Genomic DNA, 17,500 nt, shown 5'->3' with positions numbered 1-17,500 from the left:
CACAAAAGTTACTGGAGAATATGAAGAATATTAAACCTGAGGAGCGTGAGTGAGTTACAGGAATAAATACATTCAAAACAAGGAAAGAAAGTACAAAGAAATAAAAAAAGGAAACGGGAGAAAAGAGAGAAGACGAAGAGTGAAATGGAAACTAAAAGAAAAGGAAGTGAAAGATTAAATAAGGGGTGAGAGAAGCAAAAATAAATAAATAAAAGAGAGAAAGAATAAAACTGAAAAAAGGAAATAGAAAAACAGACAGAATATAATCAAAAAAGTAGAAGAGTAAAAAAAAAAAGAATGGAAAATGAAAGAAAATAAAACAATGAGAGGAGAAGATGAAAAATAAAGATGGAAAGAGAAACATGGAAATAAGAGTAAAGTAGAAAATGAAAGAAATAAAAGGATAAAAAGCAGTAAAACAAAGTGATAAAAATAAAGAATTAGAACAAGAAAGAAGAAAAGGAAAGAAAAACAGAATGGTAAAGGAATAACAGAAGAGTATAAGAGAAAAGAATTAAAGGTAATGAAGTTGGAAATGAAAGGAAAAAGGGAATAAATTTGAATAAGGAAAGAAAAATGAAAGTGATGGAGGAAAAGAAGCCACAGTTATGCTGCCACTCATCACTGTTTCATTTCTGAAGTTTTTTTTTTTTTGTTTAATTGTATTTAACGATGTTAGCGATGCTTTTCTTGACCCGAGTGCATCAGTCTCCGCTGGCTGAGATCCGGCCGCTCGTCATGAAGGCCAAGCGGAAGAAAGTCTCGAGGCCAGCGCCCAGCAAACTGACCCCCAACCTCACCACGCTGGACGGATTCCTGGAGTGACCTCTGACCTTTCAGCGCTCTGGCCAACCGAGAGAGAGGCGGGACTCTTCGTCTGACGTCTCGTCTGAACTTTATCAGGACCAGGAAGCTGAAAGACGAGAACAAGCTGCTGTTCAGGCTCGTGTCCGTTCGTATGGACTGGCTTGTGATAGAATTCTTTTTTTATTTTTTTATTTTGTCCGGGATCCAACATTAATCTAACTCCACTGTTGATTGGAGTTTTTTTTTTTAAACACACAAACAGTTCCTATTTATTTTTTTATAATTGTGTAGATTTGCTGTCAGTTCTTTTATTTGTGCATTTTTGGTCTCTGTTGAATGTGTGTACTCTTGTATATTTTTGTGTCCCAGTTATTCCAGTTACAGAGTGAGACTTAATAAACTATAGTTTACTTGTTTTCTGCGCTCTGTTTTAACAGGTTTCATGTTTTGGCAGGGGGCCAGGGATCATAAAGGTGTGCAGGTCTTGTGTTATTGTTGTGGTTTGTGCGTCATCTCATTATTATTACTTCTGCCTTTTTACATTGCAACTCGCTCCCCCATTGTTAGCATTGTTGCTAAATGCAGAAAAATCAGTGAAAAAGCACCACTTATTCCAAGGAAGATTTGGAAGCAAAAATATCTCCCGAGTCCACACTATTGTACCTGCTCCAGTCCACAACACCTCAAACGACCATAACATTATCACTGAGAACGAACCAGCACATCAACAATATCAGCTCCTGCTGGTACGGTGCTCTTTCCACTGATGAACAGTAGGGCTTCAGGACTCGAGTCCTGGCTCGAGATGTTTTCTATATTGACTTGCCTTGAAATTACTGGCGTTTGTACTTTGGCTTTGTCTCAGGTCTGGTCTCAAGTGAGAGTTTGTAAAAAAAAAAATATAATAATAATATTCGTGTTTGTCTTTTCTTTTCACATGCACAAAGTTTAACAAGAAGTAATTCCTTCTTTTAGAAAATATAGCCGAATCACTAGTACAGTGCACGAATAAAGCCAGCCAGTTGACAGAACTAGCGTATTTGTTTCAAGTTTAACTAATTATTTTAGAACAGGTTTTGACGTTGGCTGCCAAAAAGATCTTATTTACCAACGGCAGGGTGAGAAACTACATCGTCTGCAACGAACACACAATGTTTCGGTGCAATTGCATATGTGTTTGCTCCTTGGAAGGAAAGCCTTGGCCTTGAAAAGGTTTTGATCGCTTTCAGTTTTGATCTTGAGTCGATCTTGCTTACATGGATCTTGGCTTTTTTGGACTTGACAGTGGAATTGACTTTTTTTTGCAGAAGTGTCAGAAGCGCTGCAGTATGTAATTGTACACTGGTGTCACAGTGTAAGTACTTAGTGATGGGTTAAACCTCTTCTCGGTGCTTGGCCCCCTGTCCTCGCTGTTTCCCCTCGCCAGGCGGCTACTTGCACCTCACAGTAGTGACCAGCAGAGGGCGCTGAGAGCCTGTGGAGTTACTGAGTGGGATTTTGGACATACCAGAGAGGTGATTCACAGCTTCCTGTGTGTAAGAGCCTGCTGGAAGACGCACATGGAGATGCATCATCACTTTATCATTTCACATTTCCAGAATTATTTCCAGCATTCCTCCTCCACTTAGTGAGGAATCAGAAAAAAGCCCAGCAACACGAAACCTCAGGAAATCAGCTCACACATGACTAGATGTATCCATGCACATCACCAGGTTTAGTAAACCTGCGGGTAAATCTCTAACTCATTGGGATTTCCCCTGTTTACATCATGCGCAGTAGTGAGTCGACTCTTTGAGTCAGCTCTTTCAGGTGAACCTGGCATATATGAAGCATATAATCTTTTTTTTCTTTCTTTCTTTCATTCTTTGTAAATGTAGGCAATGCCATCACTCATTCATTCATCCATTCAGGAAAACCTCTTTTTATCTGAGCTCATCGTTTTGAATGATTCGTGAGTCGACTCGTGTGTTTGACTCAGCTATGTGCACGAGACGATCATTTATCAGTAAAAAAAAAACGAAATAAATCTAAACACAATGCAAAATAATGTTATTTTATTTGTTAGAAGGTAGAGTAAGATTTTATGAAACAATTTCAGTCATTAGTACTCAAAGAAGAACAATCACTGTTCATAAAAAAGCCAGGGAGTCGTTTAGGAGCTGAGTCAATAAGAGTCGACTCATACTGGTGAGCTGAACCAAATGATCTGAGTCGGATTTCTCAAGAATATCGTGCAGATTAAACAGATTATATATATATATGTTACTTCAAATAAATGTTTAAATGTGGATCTCCTTAATTTGATGTCGCATTATAGGCTATAATTCATTAAAAACAAAAACAATTCATTTGAGTTTTCAATTTGTTATACAGAAAAAAAAATTAATTAAATATATACAATTAATTAAATATATAAAGAATAAACAGCTGCATATCCTTAAGATACAAACACCCAAAATGTTTTATTAAGCTCCAGGATTTAGAGATGTGTTTTTATCTGTAGTATCTGGTTGCCTGGGATTGTTGTGTTGCCTCCTTGTGGGCTGCCACTTACAATAAAAACCAAACATCTTTCATTTCTGACCGGCCTGATCTGTGCACAGCCTTACTGCTGTAAATTAATATTTCCAAAATGATATCATGAGGACATCGGAGTGTGATTTGCTGCTGATACACACATAAAGGGAATCGATTACTCTTTAAACAAAATGTGGATTTTTAAAACAAAACAACAACGATAATAAAATAGCAAAAATGACACCACGTTTACAGACGAGACTGCTCACATAGATCAAAATAAAAGCTGATCTGGATTATTGTCTTTTCTTTCATGGTACATGGTTAAAACAAATTCGGCCCCTAAATTAACACTGCTCACTCTGAGACTCCTGATAAATGTGTTAATGAGCTTCACACTGCATTATTCTCCCTCTGTAAAGCTGCTTCAGTGTACAGTATTGTATCCAAAATCCTATTACTTTTCTAATTTCCAGTCATCATCTGTGACACACACACACACACACACACATCTCTAGCCATGAATGAGGTTCCATAATGGCTGTGTTCACATCTGTCCTGCACACACATCATCATTAATTATGTTTGGAGTGTCCATCTCATTCAGGAAGCTCTTAGAGAGAAAAGAGAGTGTTTCTTTTCTTTCATAGAGACATTACAGAAAAAAAATACATTACATTACAGACAAATATTTCTGGCTTTATACAACAGCGCTGTTAAAGTCTCCATTCTGATTGGTCAGAAGGGGTTGATTGATTGTCTACAACAGCAGCTCGGACAGTAGTACTTTTTTTTGTTTTAGTAACTTGAGAGAGAGAGAGAGAGAGAGAGAGAGAGAAAAAGAGAGAGGGAATGACTCTTCCTAGTGGCTATAACGTAAGCGAGAACAGGAACTAACTTATTTCACAGAACATTAAATGTAAGTATAAATGGAAAAAAATGATCCCAGCACTTGGGAGAGTAAAACAGGCCGGGAGCGGAGCTAATGCCACTTCCTGCTCTCACATCTGGCTCTGGTTGCTGGTCCGTGGCTCTGCTCTGTGTAAAAAGCAGATCAGCGAGTGTTTACTCTCAGGCCGTGGGGAAATGGCAGCGTGTTGGGATGGAGCCAGGAGACCATGTGAACCGTGCAGAGGAAGAGGAGGAGGAGGAGGAGAGGAGGACGATGCAGGGCTTTCATTAGACCCAAGAATGGGGCACCGGAAATCATGTCAGTGGGAACAATGGAGCCTGACGTCCTGGTCTTTCAATGAGGCCAGTGAGGATGGAGGTGGCAGTGGATGCTGATGCTGTTTGTACCTTCATCCAGTAACACAGACGAGCAGTGAATCAGCATGAATCAGATTTCTGAAGAAGCTTCTGGAGGGCAGGGTGAGGTGCTTACAGCTCAGGTTCAGACAGATATTACATGCGTTTTGCTCACACAGTAAACGCAACTGGACCGAACACAAAACAATTCTGTTATCTATACAAAACTGACAGCAATGTGCTACGTAACAAACCTTTAGATCTTTAAAATGTAGAATTGCTACAGAGACAAGGAGAAAGGAGTCAGTGTTTTAGTGTGTATCACTTTTTTATCTGGTGTTGAATACACACTGCTACGCCGTGTTTTTTCTCCCACAAAAAAAAAAAAAAAAAGGACTAGCGGGAACTCATTGCTAAGCCTAGCAACCAAAGACCAAGAAATTAATTACAAAACAAACTACAGAGCAAAAAAAAATTCTCTATTTAAAGACTTGTATGAAATAGGGGTGTGTGTGTTTGTGTGTGTGTGTGTGTGTGCAATGAGGTGGTCAGATTTTAGTATTTTTAGGTCATTTTAGAGTGATGAAGTATTTTTGTTAGAAAAAAGACACCAGTAATTTAATTAGAATTTGTGTGTGTGTGTGTGTGTGTGTGTGTGTAAATAATTTATGCATTGGGAATTTATTTAAAGTTTATTAATACCCTTTTAATATATAATTTCAATAGGATAAATGTTTTAAAATGTTTAGTAAGTATATGCGAATATCCAAAAGTGTGTTTGTGTGTTTTTTCCTCTGATTCTCAGTTGACAGAAATTCCTTCCTTAAAGCTCTGTTTAAGGCTGAAGTGTGTCTTTGTTTCTGTTAAACCAGAAAAGACAGCATGCACAGCAAAAAAAAAAAAAACACTTCAAATGGATAAAAGCTCTGAGTTTAAAAAAAACAACACTTTTGCTCGATCAGCAAAACACCCGAGCTTCACTTGTGCTCTCTTTCAGAGAACCTCCCCATCTCCTGATTTATCTCCATCCCCTCAAGGTCGTTTCCAGGCCGCTCAGATGCTCACTTCCTGCCTCCAGTTTTATTTTTAACAAGAGAGGAGAGTGAAATGTGTTACGCTCAGGCACATCCAAACAGGAAGGAGCACGCGCTGAATGATAATCTGACTTTAAAATCTGCAGCCAAAACGCCAAAATGCTTTGTGAGGGTTCAGAGAGTGTGTGTGTGTGTGTGTGTGTGTGGGGTTTGGCCTACATGCAGTGCATTTCTGCAGAGCAGCTGCTCGCTTTAGACTTGTGTTTGCGAGTCTTATTGGCTCTGATTCAGCTCTTTGCTAGCTCAACCAGGCGCAGAGCCAATTTCAGGGTTTGCGCAGCATCTTAGCAAAAAAAAAAAAACACCCTCTCCCTCCCTCTCTCTCTCTCTCTCTCTCTCTCTCTCTCCACTAAACACTTCTCTGTTTGCTGAACGTCCTTCGTGTTTTCACTAAAGCATTTATGACTCTTTTTGTTTACACTAGAACCAAGAAATGACTTCATTCTGACTCTGGATTAAAACATTTTCTTGTTTCTACACTCTCAGAAAAGCAGTGTTTCCCTGTTACAAAGTGAAGAACCAAGAGAACCAAGAGCTACTGCTGAGTTTGAGGTGAAGTTGTAATTTGTAACTCCTCGCCTACAGCCAGTAAAATCCACAGAAAATGCCTCTTGGGGTAATCGTCTCAGCTACCATTTCCTTCTCTGTGATTTCAAATCAACATGGCCGCTCAGACTGTAAAGGTCCACTTCTCTACTTTTAAATGGGTTTAGAGCAGCATTGGCTTTAGATCAGAACTTGGTTAAATCTATAACATTGACCAGTAACATCGTAATCATTAACATTAGAGTTATCACTAACATTAACATCACTAACATTAGCTGGCTAGCTTAGGCTAATGCTACTCGCTATTGTCCACGCACTGTCAGAAACAAGACAAGGGTTCTCCTAGGGTTCTTTAGGGGTTCTTAGGGTTCTACTGAAATCCTTTCTGATAGGAAAACAGTTTACCTGAAGAACCTTTAAGGAGTTCTTGAGCTCTTAGGAGGTGCATGTCATTTCTGCTGCATGTCATTTTATTTACAGTAATTAATATGAAAATTATTTTTATAGTGATTGCTTTTCTTTTATTATTATTTAAAGAAAATTATTTAAAGTTTAGAATGTTATTATTTGTTTTCATTTTCTTTTTGTCTTAATTTTTATTTGATCTGAATTCATCATTATTTTATCACAAAGTAATAAATTAATCAAAATAAATATTTGTTCCTGTATTATTTCTTTTTTATGATTACGTATTAGTAATTAAGAAATAAGCATTTAATTCAAAATGTAATTATTTTCTTCATTGTTCTCAATGTATTATTATTATTATTATTATTATTTGAGTTTATTATCACTTCTGTTTATGTAAACCACTTTTATCTCTGTGTATAAATCGTGCCGGAGAAATGAAGCTGAGGATTGAGAAGATGAAATGGATATATATTATACAGTGTAATGTATACGTTTATAACCCACATGTAACCTCTCTGATCGCGGAACAGCAGCACAGCTCAGCACTTTATTCTGCTTTTCTGCTTCAGGGTTTCAACACTTCAGCAGGTCAGAAGACGGGTTTGTAAAACACACTCACGTGTTTGATGTTTGATGGTGATTTCGACCCCTGTCACGTCTCATCTCTACACGTTTCTGTTCAGGGCTGACAGGCAGGAAGTGTGTGTGTGTGTGTGTGTGAGTTTGTAAAGGTCATGTCAAACACAGTTCGGAGATCTAAAAACTAATTTTAGCAAAGAAAAAACCCTTACAAATCTGATCAGAGATCAGCTCAGTGAAACCGTCAGCACCTGAACGTCAGCCCGAGGCTCTGTGACTCATGTGACTTGTTGCTCTCCAGTCATCAGATCCAACAAAACCTTCAACCGTCACGAAACAAACATCAACTCTGTTAATTCCACTCAGCTCTGGATTTAAGTAAAGGTCAGCGTTAAGGCCTGATGTGTAAAAACACACCGTCTGATCTCTCTCTCCGTCCTGTAGTTTAAATTTACACTCAGATTTAAACGGCTAATGGAGATCAACACAGAGGGAAATGTCAAAGTTCAGGTGGCTCATGTGACAGACTTCTGTCATGTAATAAATATGTGGATTTCAAATCTAAACAGAATTTTACACACAAAGTCAACACTGCAAAAAAAAAAAAAAAAACCCAGTTCGATCCCGATGAGTAAAAACTTCAAGTATCAGCAGATTGATCTCATACTTCTCATTGTGAGATTGTGATAAAGCAATTCTAACATTATTTAGACTATTCCTTAACATTTTACTCATTTATTCAAACTTGAAGTGTATTCTATCCACAAACACAGAAACTTTTTGAAGTAAGCAACATTTTCTGCCAACATACATTTGTTTTTTGTTTTTTTACATTAAAAATAATATTTGAAATATTTTCAAATCAAATGTGAGTGAGACTGAGTGGTGTAACAGGAAATTAAAAAAAAAAAATGAAGATAACAGACAAACAATATCTCACACTAATATTTCTTTAAAAAAAACTTATGGACTAATGTTAAAGTTTTTATTTTATTTAATTTTTTGCATTTTAGATTTTAATGAAATAAGCAACTGCTGAAATCTAGTGCATATCTAGTTATATCTAATGATACAATATCTAGATAATCTCTAGTGCATGTCTCTAACACACACACACACACACACACACACACACACTCATATCTCTAATAAAGGATTTGTTGTGTGTTTACAGGATCTTGTGTACCATTCAAACACACACACACACACACACAAATTCAGCTCCACTCAGCAAGAGGCCTCTCCTTCCTTTATTTCCTGATGCTGTCTTTTCTATATCCCCAAAATAAAACCCCTATCGGGTCCTTGACTGCTGCGTAGACACACACACACACACACACACACACACACACACACACACACACACACACACAGAGTAATGGAGGTGTACAGGGGAACAGCGCAGCCATTATACCTGCTTCATGAAGCTGCTTGCTTACAAAGAGTCACTCAGCAGGTCACTAATGGGGAGCTGATGCACAGGTAGAGACCACTGACCCTCATCTCTCATCTCTCTCTCTCTCACACACACACACACACACACACACAACCAACATGCTCTCTACGTTCTCTTGACTGTATGACTGTATAAAACTCCAAAGCCATCACTATCAAATGTTAAATATACTGTAATACTTTAATATTTATATATAACATATAGGGATTAAAACACTCCATGTTGTGCTGTTATAGGAAAATAATCAAAGACGGAGTGGTATGATGAAGCAGAGTTACTTCACCACTTCTTACACCACAGCAATTTACAAATGATTACTTTTTTATTTATTAAACAACAGCATGTCATGCTTTATCCATTTAGAGTTACATTTAATGTTGTGAAACTTTTGCAAACATTATAGCACCTCTGACTGTTACCAAGTGCTGACACTGGAGACTCCTTCCATAAATGTTACTGTTAATAAACGTCAACACACAGAAAACTTCACCGTAATGTGGAGCGTCCTCTGTACGAGTCCCTGTGAATGAGCTGTTGCTATAGAAACGATAATGTATTAGAACGAGTGCATTAATATAAACCTGGGATTTACAGCTGCACTACTGTCAGAGCTGCTGTAATAGAAAACTAATCAGCACCTTCTGACCAATCACAATCCAGAATTCAACAGCGCTGTGGTATAATTAACATTAAGATATTTATGTAGTTTAATTTAGTAAAAATGCACAGTCATCCGTTCTGAAAAATCACATGACACACCAGTCCTTCTATTAAAGCCCTATACACCTACACACACACACACACCTACACACACACACCAGCAACAGGGCTTTGACTGACGGCTCTATTGTCCTGCTTTCGCTTCCCCTCCCATTTACTGAGACAAAGAGTGAGGGAAGAGATGAGTACAAAGTACCAGAGTGGGCGGAGCTTCATCTACCTGCTAAGGTAAATGGTGTGGAGGACTGACTGAGGGGTCAGAGGAGTCAAGTTTCTTTAAACAGATATACAAAAACAAGCTGCAACTTCACACACACACACACACACACGTCTAAAGGGTGACCTCATAGCTAAAGATCCTGCAGTGTGGTGATCTCAAATTTTGTCAAGAACCCGCGCAGAAATGTGGAAAATGTCAAGGAGGTGAATACTTATGCGAGGCACTGTAATGACACTGTGTACTCTAGCTAGTGCAGCTCATGCCTAGCAGAATGTTTCCGATTTAGCCATGGAAAATCCACAACTTCTCGTTCCATATACAGTATGTCCATATATGGGCTTAAAGACACGCCCATTTTTACAACTCGAGGACACACTGCTTTGACATCTCCTTTATCACACAGTGATGTTTCCTCGTCACTGATGTTTACATTTATATTTTACATTTTATCGTCTGTGATCCCTGTAAAATTTGCTGTTTGAACTATACACTGCTTTAAATAAATATTCACCCCCCTGGAACTTTTCCACATTTTGTTGTCTTACAACCTGGAACTGAAACAGACGTCACTGGGAAGTCTTCACTCCCACTGCTGTGAAATTAGCAAAGTCATGCAATTTGTTGAATAGAGTTGACTTGTGTGCAATTTAAGTGTCACATGACCTCAATCTAAATACACCGGTCCTGGAAGAAGCAGCCAAGAGGCCAAAGGAAATGTTCAATGTGACGCCACCACCACCATGCTTTACTGCTAAGCGGAGATTTAGTGTGAATGGAAAGGCAAAAAAGATACCAAAGCATGCTTTTTCAAATATAGCCATGTTGCTGAGGGCTAGGCCTCAGACAGCTAGTGTGGCTAACTAGCCAAACCACAGTCACATTATCTTTAGCTAGCATTAAAGTGTATCTTCAGAACGTTAGCCCCTAAACTGATCCACACACAAACGTGCACATCTTTTAGCAACAGTAAACCTTCCAGTGCTCAAACCTTCCCCGTGATACTGTGATAAAAGCCGTCTTTTACGAAACCCTTCCCTGGAGTTTATTAGAAACTTGTTCTTGCTTGTTTTTGCGTTTTTTTTTTTTTAACTCATTCCTGAGCTTGTGTTTCTCCTGAAACATTGAAATCTGTGGCCCGAGGAACTGAGGCAGACTTTAATGGCTTAATGGATTTTAATGGTTATTAAGGAGTCAAGATTTTTCTCTCTCTCCTTTTCTCACTTCACATTTCTCTGACCTGAATGTGCATGTGTGTGTCCTATGTGAGGACCAAAAATGGTAAAATGTCCTCATGATCACCCGGTCCTCACAAAAATACAGTGTTTGTACAGCTTTAAAATGAAAAGATCCAAAAGATTTCCTTCTGTTAGGTTAGGATTTGGGTTAGGCACTGCATTAATGACCTACAGGAATCAGTATATCAATGAAAGGTCCTTGCAAAGATAGAAAATTGAGCATGTGTGTGTGTGTGTGTGTGTGTTTACCTGTGCACACCTGGCATGCAGGTCTCCTCATCACAGGACCTACATGTCCATCATCTCATTCATTTTTAGGTATTTTTTTATCTATGCTGTGTGTGTGTGTGTGTGTGTGTGTGTGTGTGTGTGCAGGCACTCGCGTGCCACCAGCAGGAAAAGAGCAGACAAGTGTGGAAAGGTCCGATGCGTCAGAGTTTCAGTGTGTTTGTCTCAGCTTGTCTAAACAACCAACACCTCCAGCTCCACCTCGCTCTCTCCTTATTCGTCTACTCCTTTTGCTTTAGCTTATGTGGAGAATTATATTGTGCTAAAACTCACTCACTACTTCCTGATCAATGCTTTAATGCTTTAGAAAAAGATGTTACATACACAGTTTTATTTCTGAGGTGTACACTGTAATAAGGACAGTCTCAGCTAATAGCAATCTTAAAGTTCAAATAAGAGATGTAACACTCAGAAAAGCATCCTCAAGTGATTTGGAAGTGCTTAGAGACTTAAATCTTTGTTTGAAGCTACAAGCTTGGATTTGAGGATCATCTCCTGCTCCTCTCTGCAGAACCTCTTATATGAGGAGCATTGCTGTACCGCTCGTGTGGACAGTACGTATTAAAATATTAAAATACATATAAGAATAAGCAGTTATAGAGATGGAGAGAAAGTAGTAATAATGCACAACCCATTCAAATACTGCACATGTGTGACTCAAACAGGTTCAGTTCAATTAAAGTTTTAATTGTCCAGCAGGTTTAACAATAGACTTCGTCACAAAGCAGCTTTACAGAAATCCGGGTGTAGATTTGGATGAAGAAGCCAGAGGAGACAGTGATGAGGGAAAACTCCATTAAGAAACCTCAAATTGGAGCCTGTCCTCTTCTGGGTGATGCCGGATAGTGGGATTAATAATCCAACATAAAACAACATAAATGTGTGAATCAAATTCCCGACTCCAAGCCAGTATTCCCGGGATAGGCCCCGGATTCGTTTCAACCCTGAACAGGATAAAGTGATTATTGAAAGTGAATGAATGATTCACATAATCAAATATGTTTATCAGATGTGTAAATCACATAAATGAATTGACGAAGTGAATGTAATATCTGAATCAAATATGCAAATTAAATGTATGAATCCAATATCAAGTATCTTAACTGAATATCTGAACATGTGAATCGAATATTTATGTAAATCAGATATGTGAATATTTAAATCAAATAAGTGAATCTAATTTGGCAAAGACACAGAAATTATGTATGAATGTGCAATCAGAATTACCAAGCAAAGAAGTGATGGAACACTGTGTGTGTGTGTGTGTGTGTGTGTGTTGTTGTTCTGGCCTTTTGCCCAGTTTCTCTATTTTTCGCCAAAGGAGTGAAAAAGGGAGTCTCAGCCCATCTCTATACAGACAGACAAAGAGAGAGAGAGAGAGAGAGAGAGAGTGCAAGGACGATAATTTCCTCTCTACCTGACCTCCTCTTGCTCCAAGACAGAGGCGCGTCTACAGAAACACGAATAAATCCTGCAGTGTGTGTGTGAAGTTCATAGGCCTGGCACCCATCACACACACCGGATACAGGGCCGCAGATTGTGTGTGTGTGTGAGAGAGAAAGAGAATGAGAATAAGATCCAGACCCCCTGTCTCTCTCTTACTGTGTATGTTTTATTGTGCACTGTGCTGGACACACACACACACACACACACACACACACACACATTTTTCTATCTTTGTGAGGGCCTTCCATTGGCACAGTTATTGCTGTAATTTTTTGTTTGTCCAAATAATCTAGCATTTTTTTATTTCTTTAATTTTGCACTCAAGCTATGAGTGTAATGTAGTTAAAGTTTCTTAAAAATTAGCTGAACTTTTTCTTTAAATCGTTTCATTTACCAGAAGAAATCAGCAGTTTGTTGACAAAAACATTTTGAACTCACTGAGCCAGTAAAATGTTCCAGTAACAAAATAATATTTTTCTTGTAAAGAGAGCAAAAATCACTGCCACACACACACCTCAATCTAACTTCCAAAGAGGAAAATCACAGACCAAACTCTGGTCTGTGTGTGTGTGTGTGTGTGTGTGTGTGTATAAAGTCATCTGAAGTTCACTCAAGTCCCTTTGGCTTTATTTGGCTTCAGACACACAGATAATGAGCCAAACAAATGAACGGCCCTGCAGTAGGAAGTCGGCTGTTTGTTACCCACAATCCCACTGTGCACCAAATACTAGTGCTGGCAGAGTTAATCCACATGTGTGTGTGTGTGTGTGTGTACACATACATAAAGGTTTTTATCTTCATAATGACAGGAATACTTGACAAATGTAATCTTGTGGAAACAATTCACTGGTTCTCATGAAGAAGACAGTTTTTGCATTAAAAACTAAAAGAACCAAAACACATGAAGGTGTTATATAAAAGTAACGCAAATTAATTTCATGGCTTCTTATCAGAGGACATTGGTATATACATTGGAATGTTCCAGTACAATTTTTATTTCGTGGCATAATAATAAGCCAGAAAATGATGTCGAGCACCTCAGTGGCTGATTTCAGGGTTTTTTTTTAAAACTAAATTAGGAAAAGATGAAGAGCACATCATCATTCATTGTCTTCTTTCCCCATGATAACTCAACATCATCATCATCACCATCATCATCACCACCATCGCCATGGCACCGACCACCATATGGACCCCAGATGTCTTCCTGCCTCACCGTCTGTTTTGAGCCTGTAATGCTTCTCGCACTTGACCGCATCAAAGTGTGATTATTAAACCAGGTGAGATGAAGGTCAGAGATACAGCGAGGGAAGAGTGTGTATTGGAGAGTGTTTCAGAGTGTGTTGGTGTGTGTCAGAGTAGGTCTGAGAGTGTCGGAGTGTGTAGAAGTGTGCTAGAGTGTGACAGAGTATATCAGAGTGTGCCAGAATGTGTCAGAGAATATACTGAAGTGTTTCAGAGTATATCAGAGTGTGTCCGAATGTGGTTCAGAGTGTGTTGGCATGTGTGCTGGTGTTTAAGAGTGTTTCAGAGTGTGTTGGAGTGTTCATCAGTGTGTGTTAGAGTGTATTGGAGTGTTTATTGGAGTGTTTATCGGAGTGTATCAGACTGTTTATCAGAGTGTTTGTTGGAGTGTTTAATGGAGTGTTTATGAGAGTGTATCAGAGTGTGTTGGAGTGTATTGGAGTGTGTAACGGAGTGTCTATGAGAGTGTATCAGAGTGTGTTGGAGTGTATTGGAGTGTTTAACAGAGTGTATCAGAGTGTGTTGGAGTAGGACGAGTCTCAGGACTCTGACGCTGTCTGAGGAACAGAACCGAGCGGATCAGCGCTCTGTGGAGCCGAGACTTGCCGCTGACTCAGAAACCCGAGTGCATGTGTTTCATTCAGCTCTCACCTCCACAACCCTCAGGGTGCCACCCTGCTCTGTGACCTCTGACCTCTGACCTGGTGGCAGCCCCTGGGCCTGATGTTGGTCTGGGATTAATTACAGGCTGAGAGGCTCAGCGGGATGCAGAACAGCAGGAGGGAACATGAGAGAGAAAGAGATTACGAGATCAGTAGCTGCTATAACCAATAAACCAGCCATCATTAATCACCATCAGGGAAATCTGCAACGCTCGGTCAGGGGCTGTGTTCAAATCACATCATAATCACAGTCACTCATCCCTGTTCAAGATAACTTTACATCCAACACCATCATCTGTCGAAGAAACAATCGGAATAAATAATCTTTATTTTATTTTATCTGCTTTTGTTGGTCTTTTGTCATGAAACAAAGAAACAAAGATTTCTCTATACACACAGGAGGAAAAAAAAAGAAACAATTTTCAACCAAACGATGTAAACGATCTTCTAATGAACACACATTTGATATTATATATATATATATATACATAGTCTTCAAATTAAACAAAATATGACACAACTTCACAAATATATTTAAAAAAAAACTATAAATAGATTCATTTCACAACTGTCGTTCATACATTAGTTTTCCATCATGATCAAAATGGAGGTCACACAAAAATAAATACTTAAAATAAAATAAGTAAAGGATTCCAGGTTACAGATTTCACCGCCAAAAATGATCTCAGCAAGCAAAACTATCTTGAATAAATACTGAGGCAATTCTGCTGAAATAAGACAATTATCCACCAATACACAGCACTTCAAATTACTCCAAATGTCTAGAAATATGTTTATTAACCACATATTTGTTTTATGTCATAAAATATAATAAAGAGAACCTTTAGATAAATTTTCCTAGAGAAAAGATATTTTTCTAGGATATTTTTTGAGAGATTTAAATAATAATTTTGAGGTTGTAACTTTAAGTCTCCAGCAGCAGGAATCTTAAATGAATGAACTTTTAGTTTTAACTAGCAAACTAGCAGACTTTAAGTGCAATAAAACTTGTAGTGATATAATTATAATATAATCATGTTCTTTTTTTCTATCCAGGGAAGTGCATAGAGTGAGATTTGGGACAGAGCCGAAGTCTCCAGTGCGCTGATGATCTGGATCAGGGTTGTTTGGTGAATTAAAGCTCAGAGAGCAGGGTTATGACATCATCACACGGTTTGCGTAATGTTTAATACCAGCACTGAGACAGTGTTTTAATCTCGTGTGTAAGAAAAACGATTAAACGATTTAATGACACAAAATTCCACGTTCGTTTTCTTAAAACATTCATTCATTCACTCTTAACATGAGATTTTTGAACTGTAATATTACTGAGCAGATTTATTTTTCAATTCTAACCACATTATTAATGCACTTTTTCTTTCAAAGAGAAAGCACACACACACACGCACACACACACACTGAGTGCTGCAGGTATTATAAGGAGATTTAAGGCCCATATGGAGCTCTGGCTGGCCCTGTATTTAGTTACGTGGCTCTGTGTGTGTGTGTGTGTGTGTGTGTGTGTGTGTAATGGAGTTGTACCTGAGCCTCACTACAGATGGAGGGGAAACAATATAAACATCTGCTCCACATCCTGAAGCAGAGCCAGACATAAATGCTGCATCATTATAAAACTAAATTGAATTCTAATTATTTTATTGATATAACAAAAAATTAAAACAAAACTAAATGTGACAATTAAGATTTACGGACGATTTACATTTGAATCCATCCACTCCACCGGCCTGCAGTGTTGAACTTGAGGAGGATGAGCGCCTCTGGCCCTACCGCTGTAAAATGTTTCAGTACATTGGAGTAAAGAAAGACTCATAAAAAAAGGAGGCGTCTCCTTTGCCGCCTCAGAAGGCATGGACTCGCTAAGTTTGGCTAATTTACTACCTTTAGCTGTGCAGATTTTCCCTTTGCTAATGGCAGGTTCGACGAGCATTGATTCCAGTAGCTAACGTAACTGGCTAGACGGCAAGTCAGATTCTAGCTAATGGTAAAGATCGCACTTTGTCCATCCCTGGAGTTCCATTTTTGTTTATGAAATTACGTTTGTAAGTTCAGTTGATTTTTCTTTGTTTGTTGATTGGTTACTGAAGCAATATACACATGGCCTTAAAGTTTCATCAACACATAGCTTTTAAATAAAGTAAAGAAATTTCCTGAAACAGAACACATCTCTCACAAACCCAAGGTCGCTTCATGAAATACAGAATACTTAAAAAAGGCAGTAATTTGGAGGATGTGAAGTTGTTGGGAAAGTGTTTGGTTTAGTCGGATTTCATTATTGGGTTATTCTGGTAACAAGGCAACAGGGTAGGTTTTGATATTTTGGTGTCATAATTACTTTAAACTCTAGCAGGCCAGATTTTAATGGACAGATCTTGCAGAAGTGCTATCCAGCCTACGGCTTTCCCTAAGCTTGATCTCTAAAGTGTTGCTGGCTTTAATATCGTTATCTTTAATATTCATAAATTGCTAAACTGATCCCAGTCAATGAATAAAAAAAAACTCAAGACCATCAAAGATCTAGAAATGTTAAAGTAAATCATCTGAAGGTTTGGAAATTTCACACAGCGTAACAGCAGCATGCTGCAAAGCGAGTGCATTCACACACACTGCTTAAGTAGATTAAAGGTAATTAGACACAGGTGTGTTAACGAGCTGGAGGAACAGGGAGCTGGAAAACAGACTGAACTGACGTGTTAACATGTTACTGCACTTTATTTTACACACACACACACACACACACACACACAATTAGAGATTAATTTCAACTTTATTTCATCCTCTAGCCTTCACCATCACTGCTGTAGCTCATCTACTCATACCAGCACACACACACACACACACACACACACACACGCACACAAATATCAGTGTTGTTTCTGTACTGAGAATAAACATCATACAAATAATATCTGTTTAGAGGGTCTCTCTTTTGATGGGTGGACAGGGTAGAGGGTGCCAATACTTTCTTTTCTTTTCTTTTCTTTTTTTTTTTTGAGTACAACAGATGT

The 17,500-nt window shown here is 38.5% G+C and overlaps 1 protein-coding gene across 1 annotated transcript in view; it reads left to right on the top strand.

Moving 5' to 3' along the window:
• The window catches only part of traip (TRAF-interacting protein), a 7,835-nt gene extending 6,115 nt beyond the window's left edge, over positions 1-1,720 (top strand). Inside the window, exon 16 of the mRNA XM_034314041.2 lies at positions 709-1,720. Coding sequence (XP_034169932.2) covers positions 709-825 — 117 coding nt within the window. The 3' untranslated portion in view covers positions 826-1,720. The remainder of the gene's footprint in view (positions 1-708) is intronic.
• Positions 1,721-17,500: the final 15,780 nt, after the last annotated feature.

The sequence above is a fragment of the Pangasianodon hypophthalmus genome, chromosome 20 (genome assembly GCF_027358585.1).
Source record: "Pangasianodon hypophthalmus isolate fPanHyp1 chromosome 20, fPanHyp1.pri, whole genome shotgun sequence".
Taxonomy (NCBI): domain Eukaryota; kingdom Metazoa; phylum Chordata; class Actinopteri; order Siluriformes; family Pangasiidae; genus Pangasianodon; species Pangasianodon hypophthalmus.
This window is presented reverse-complemented; position numbering and strand designations above follow the sequence as displayed.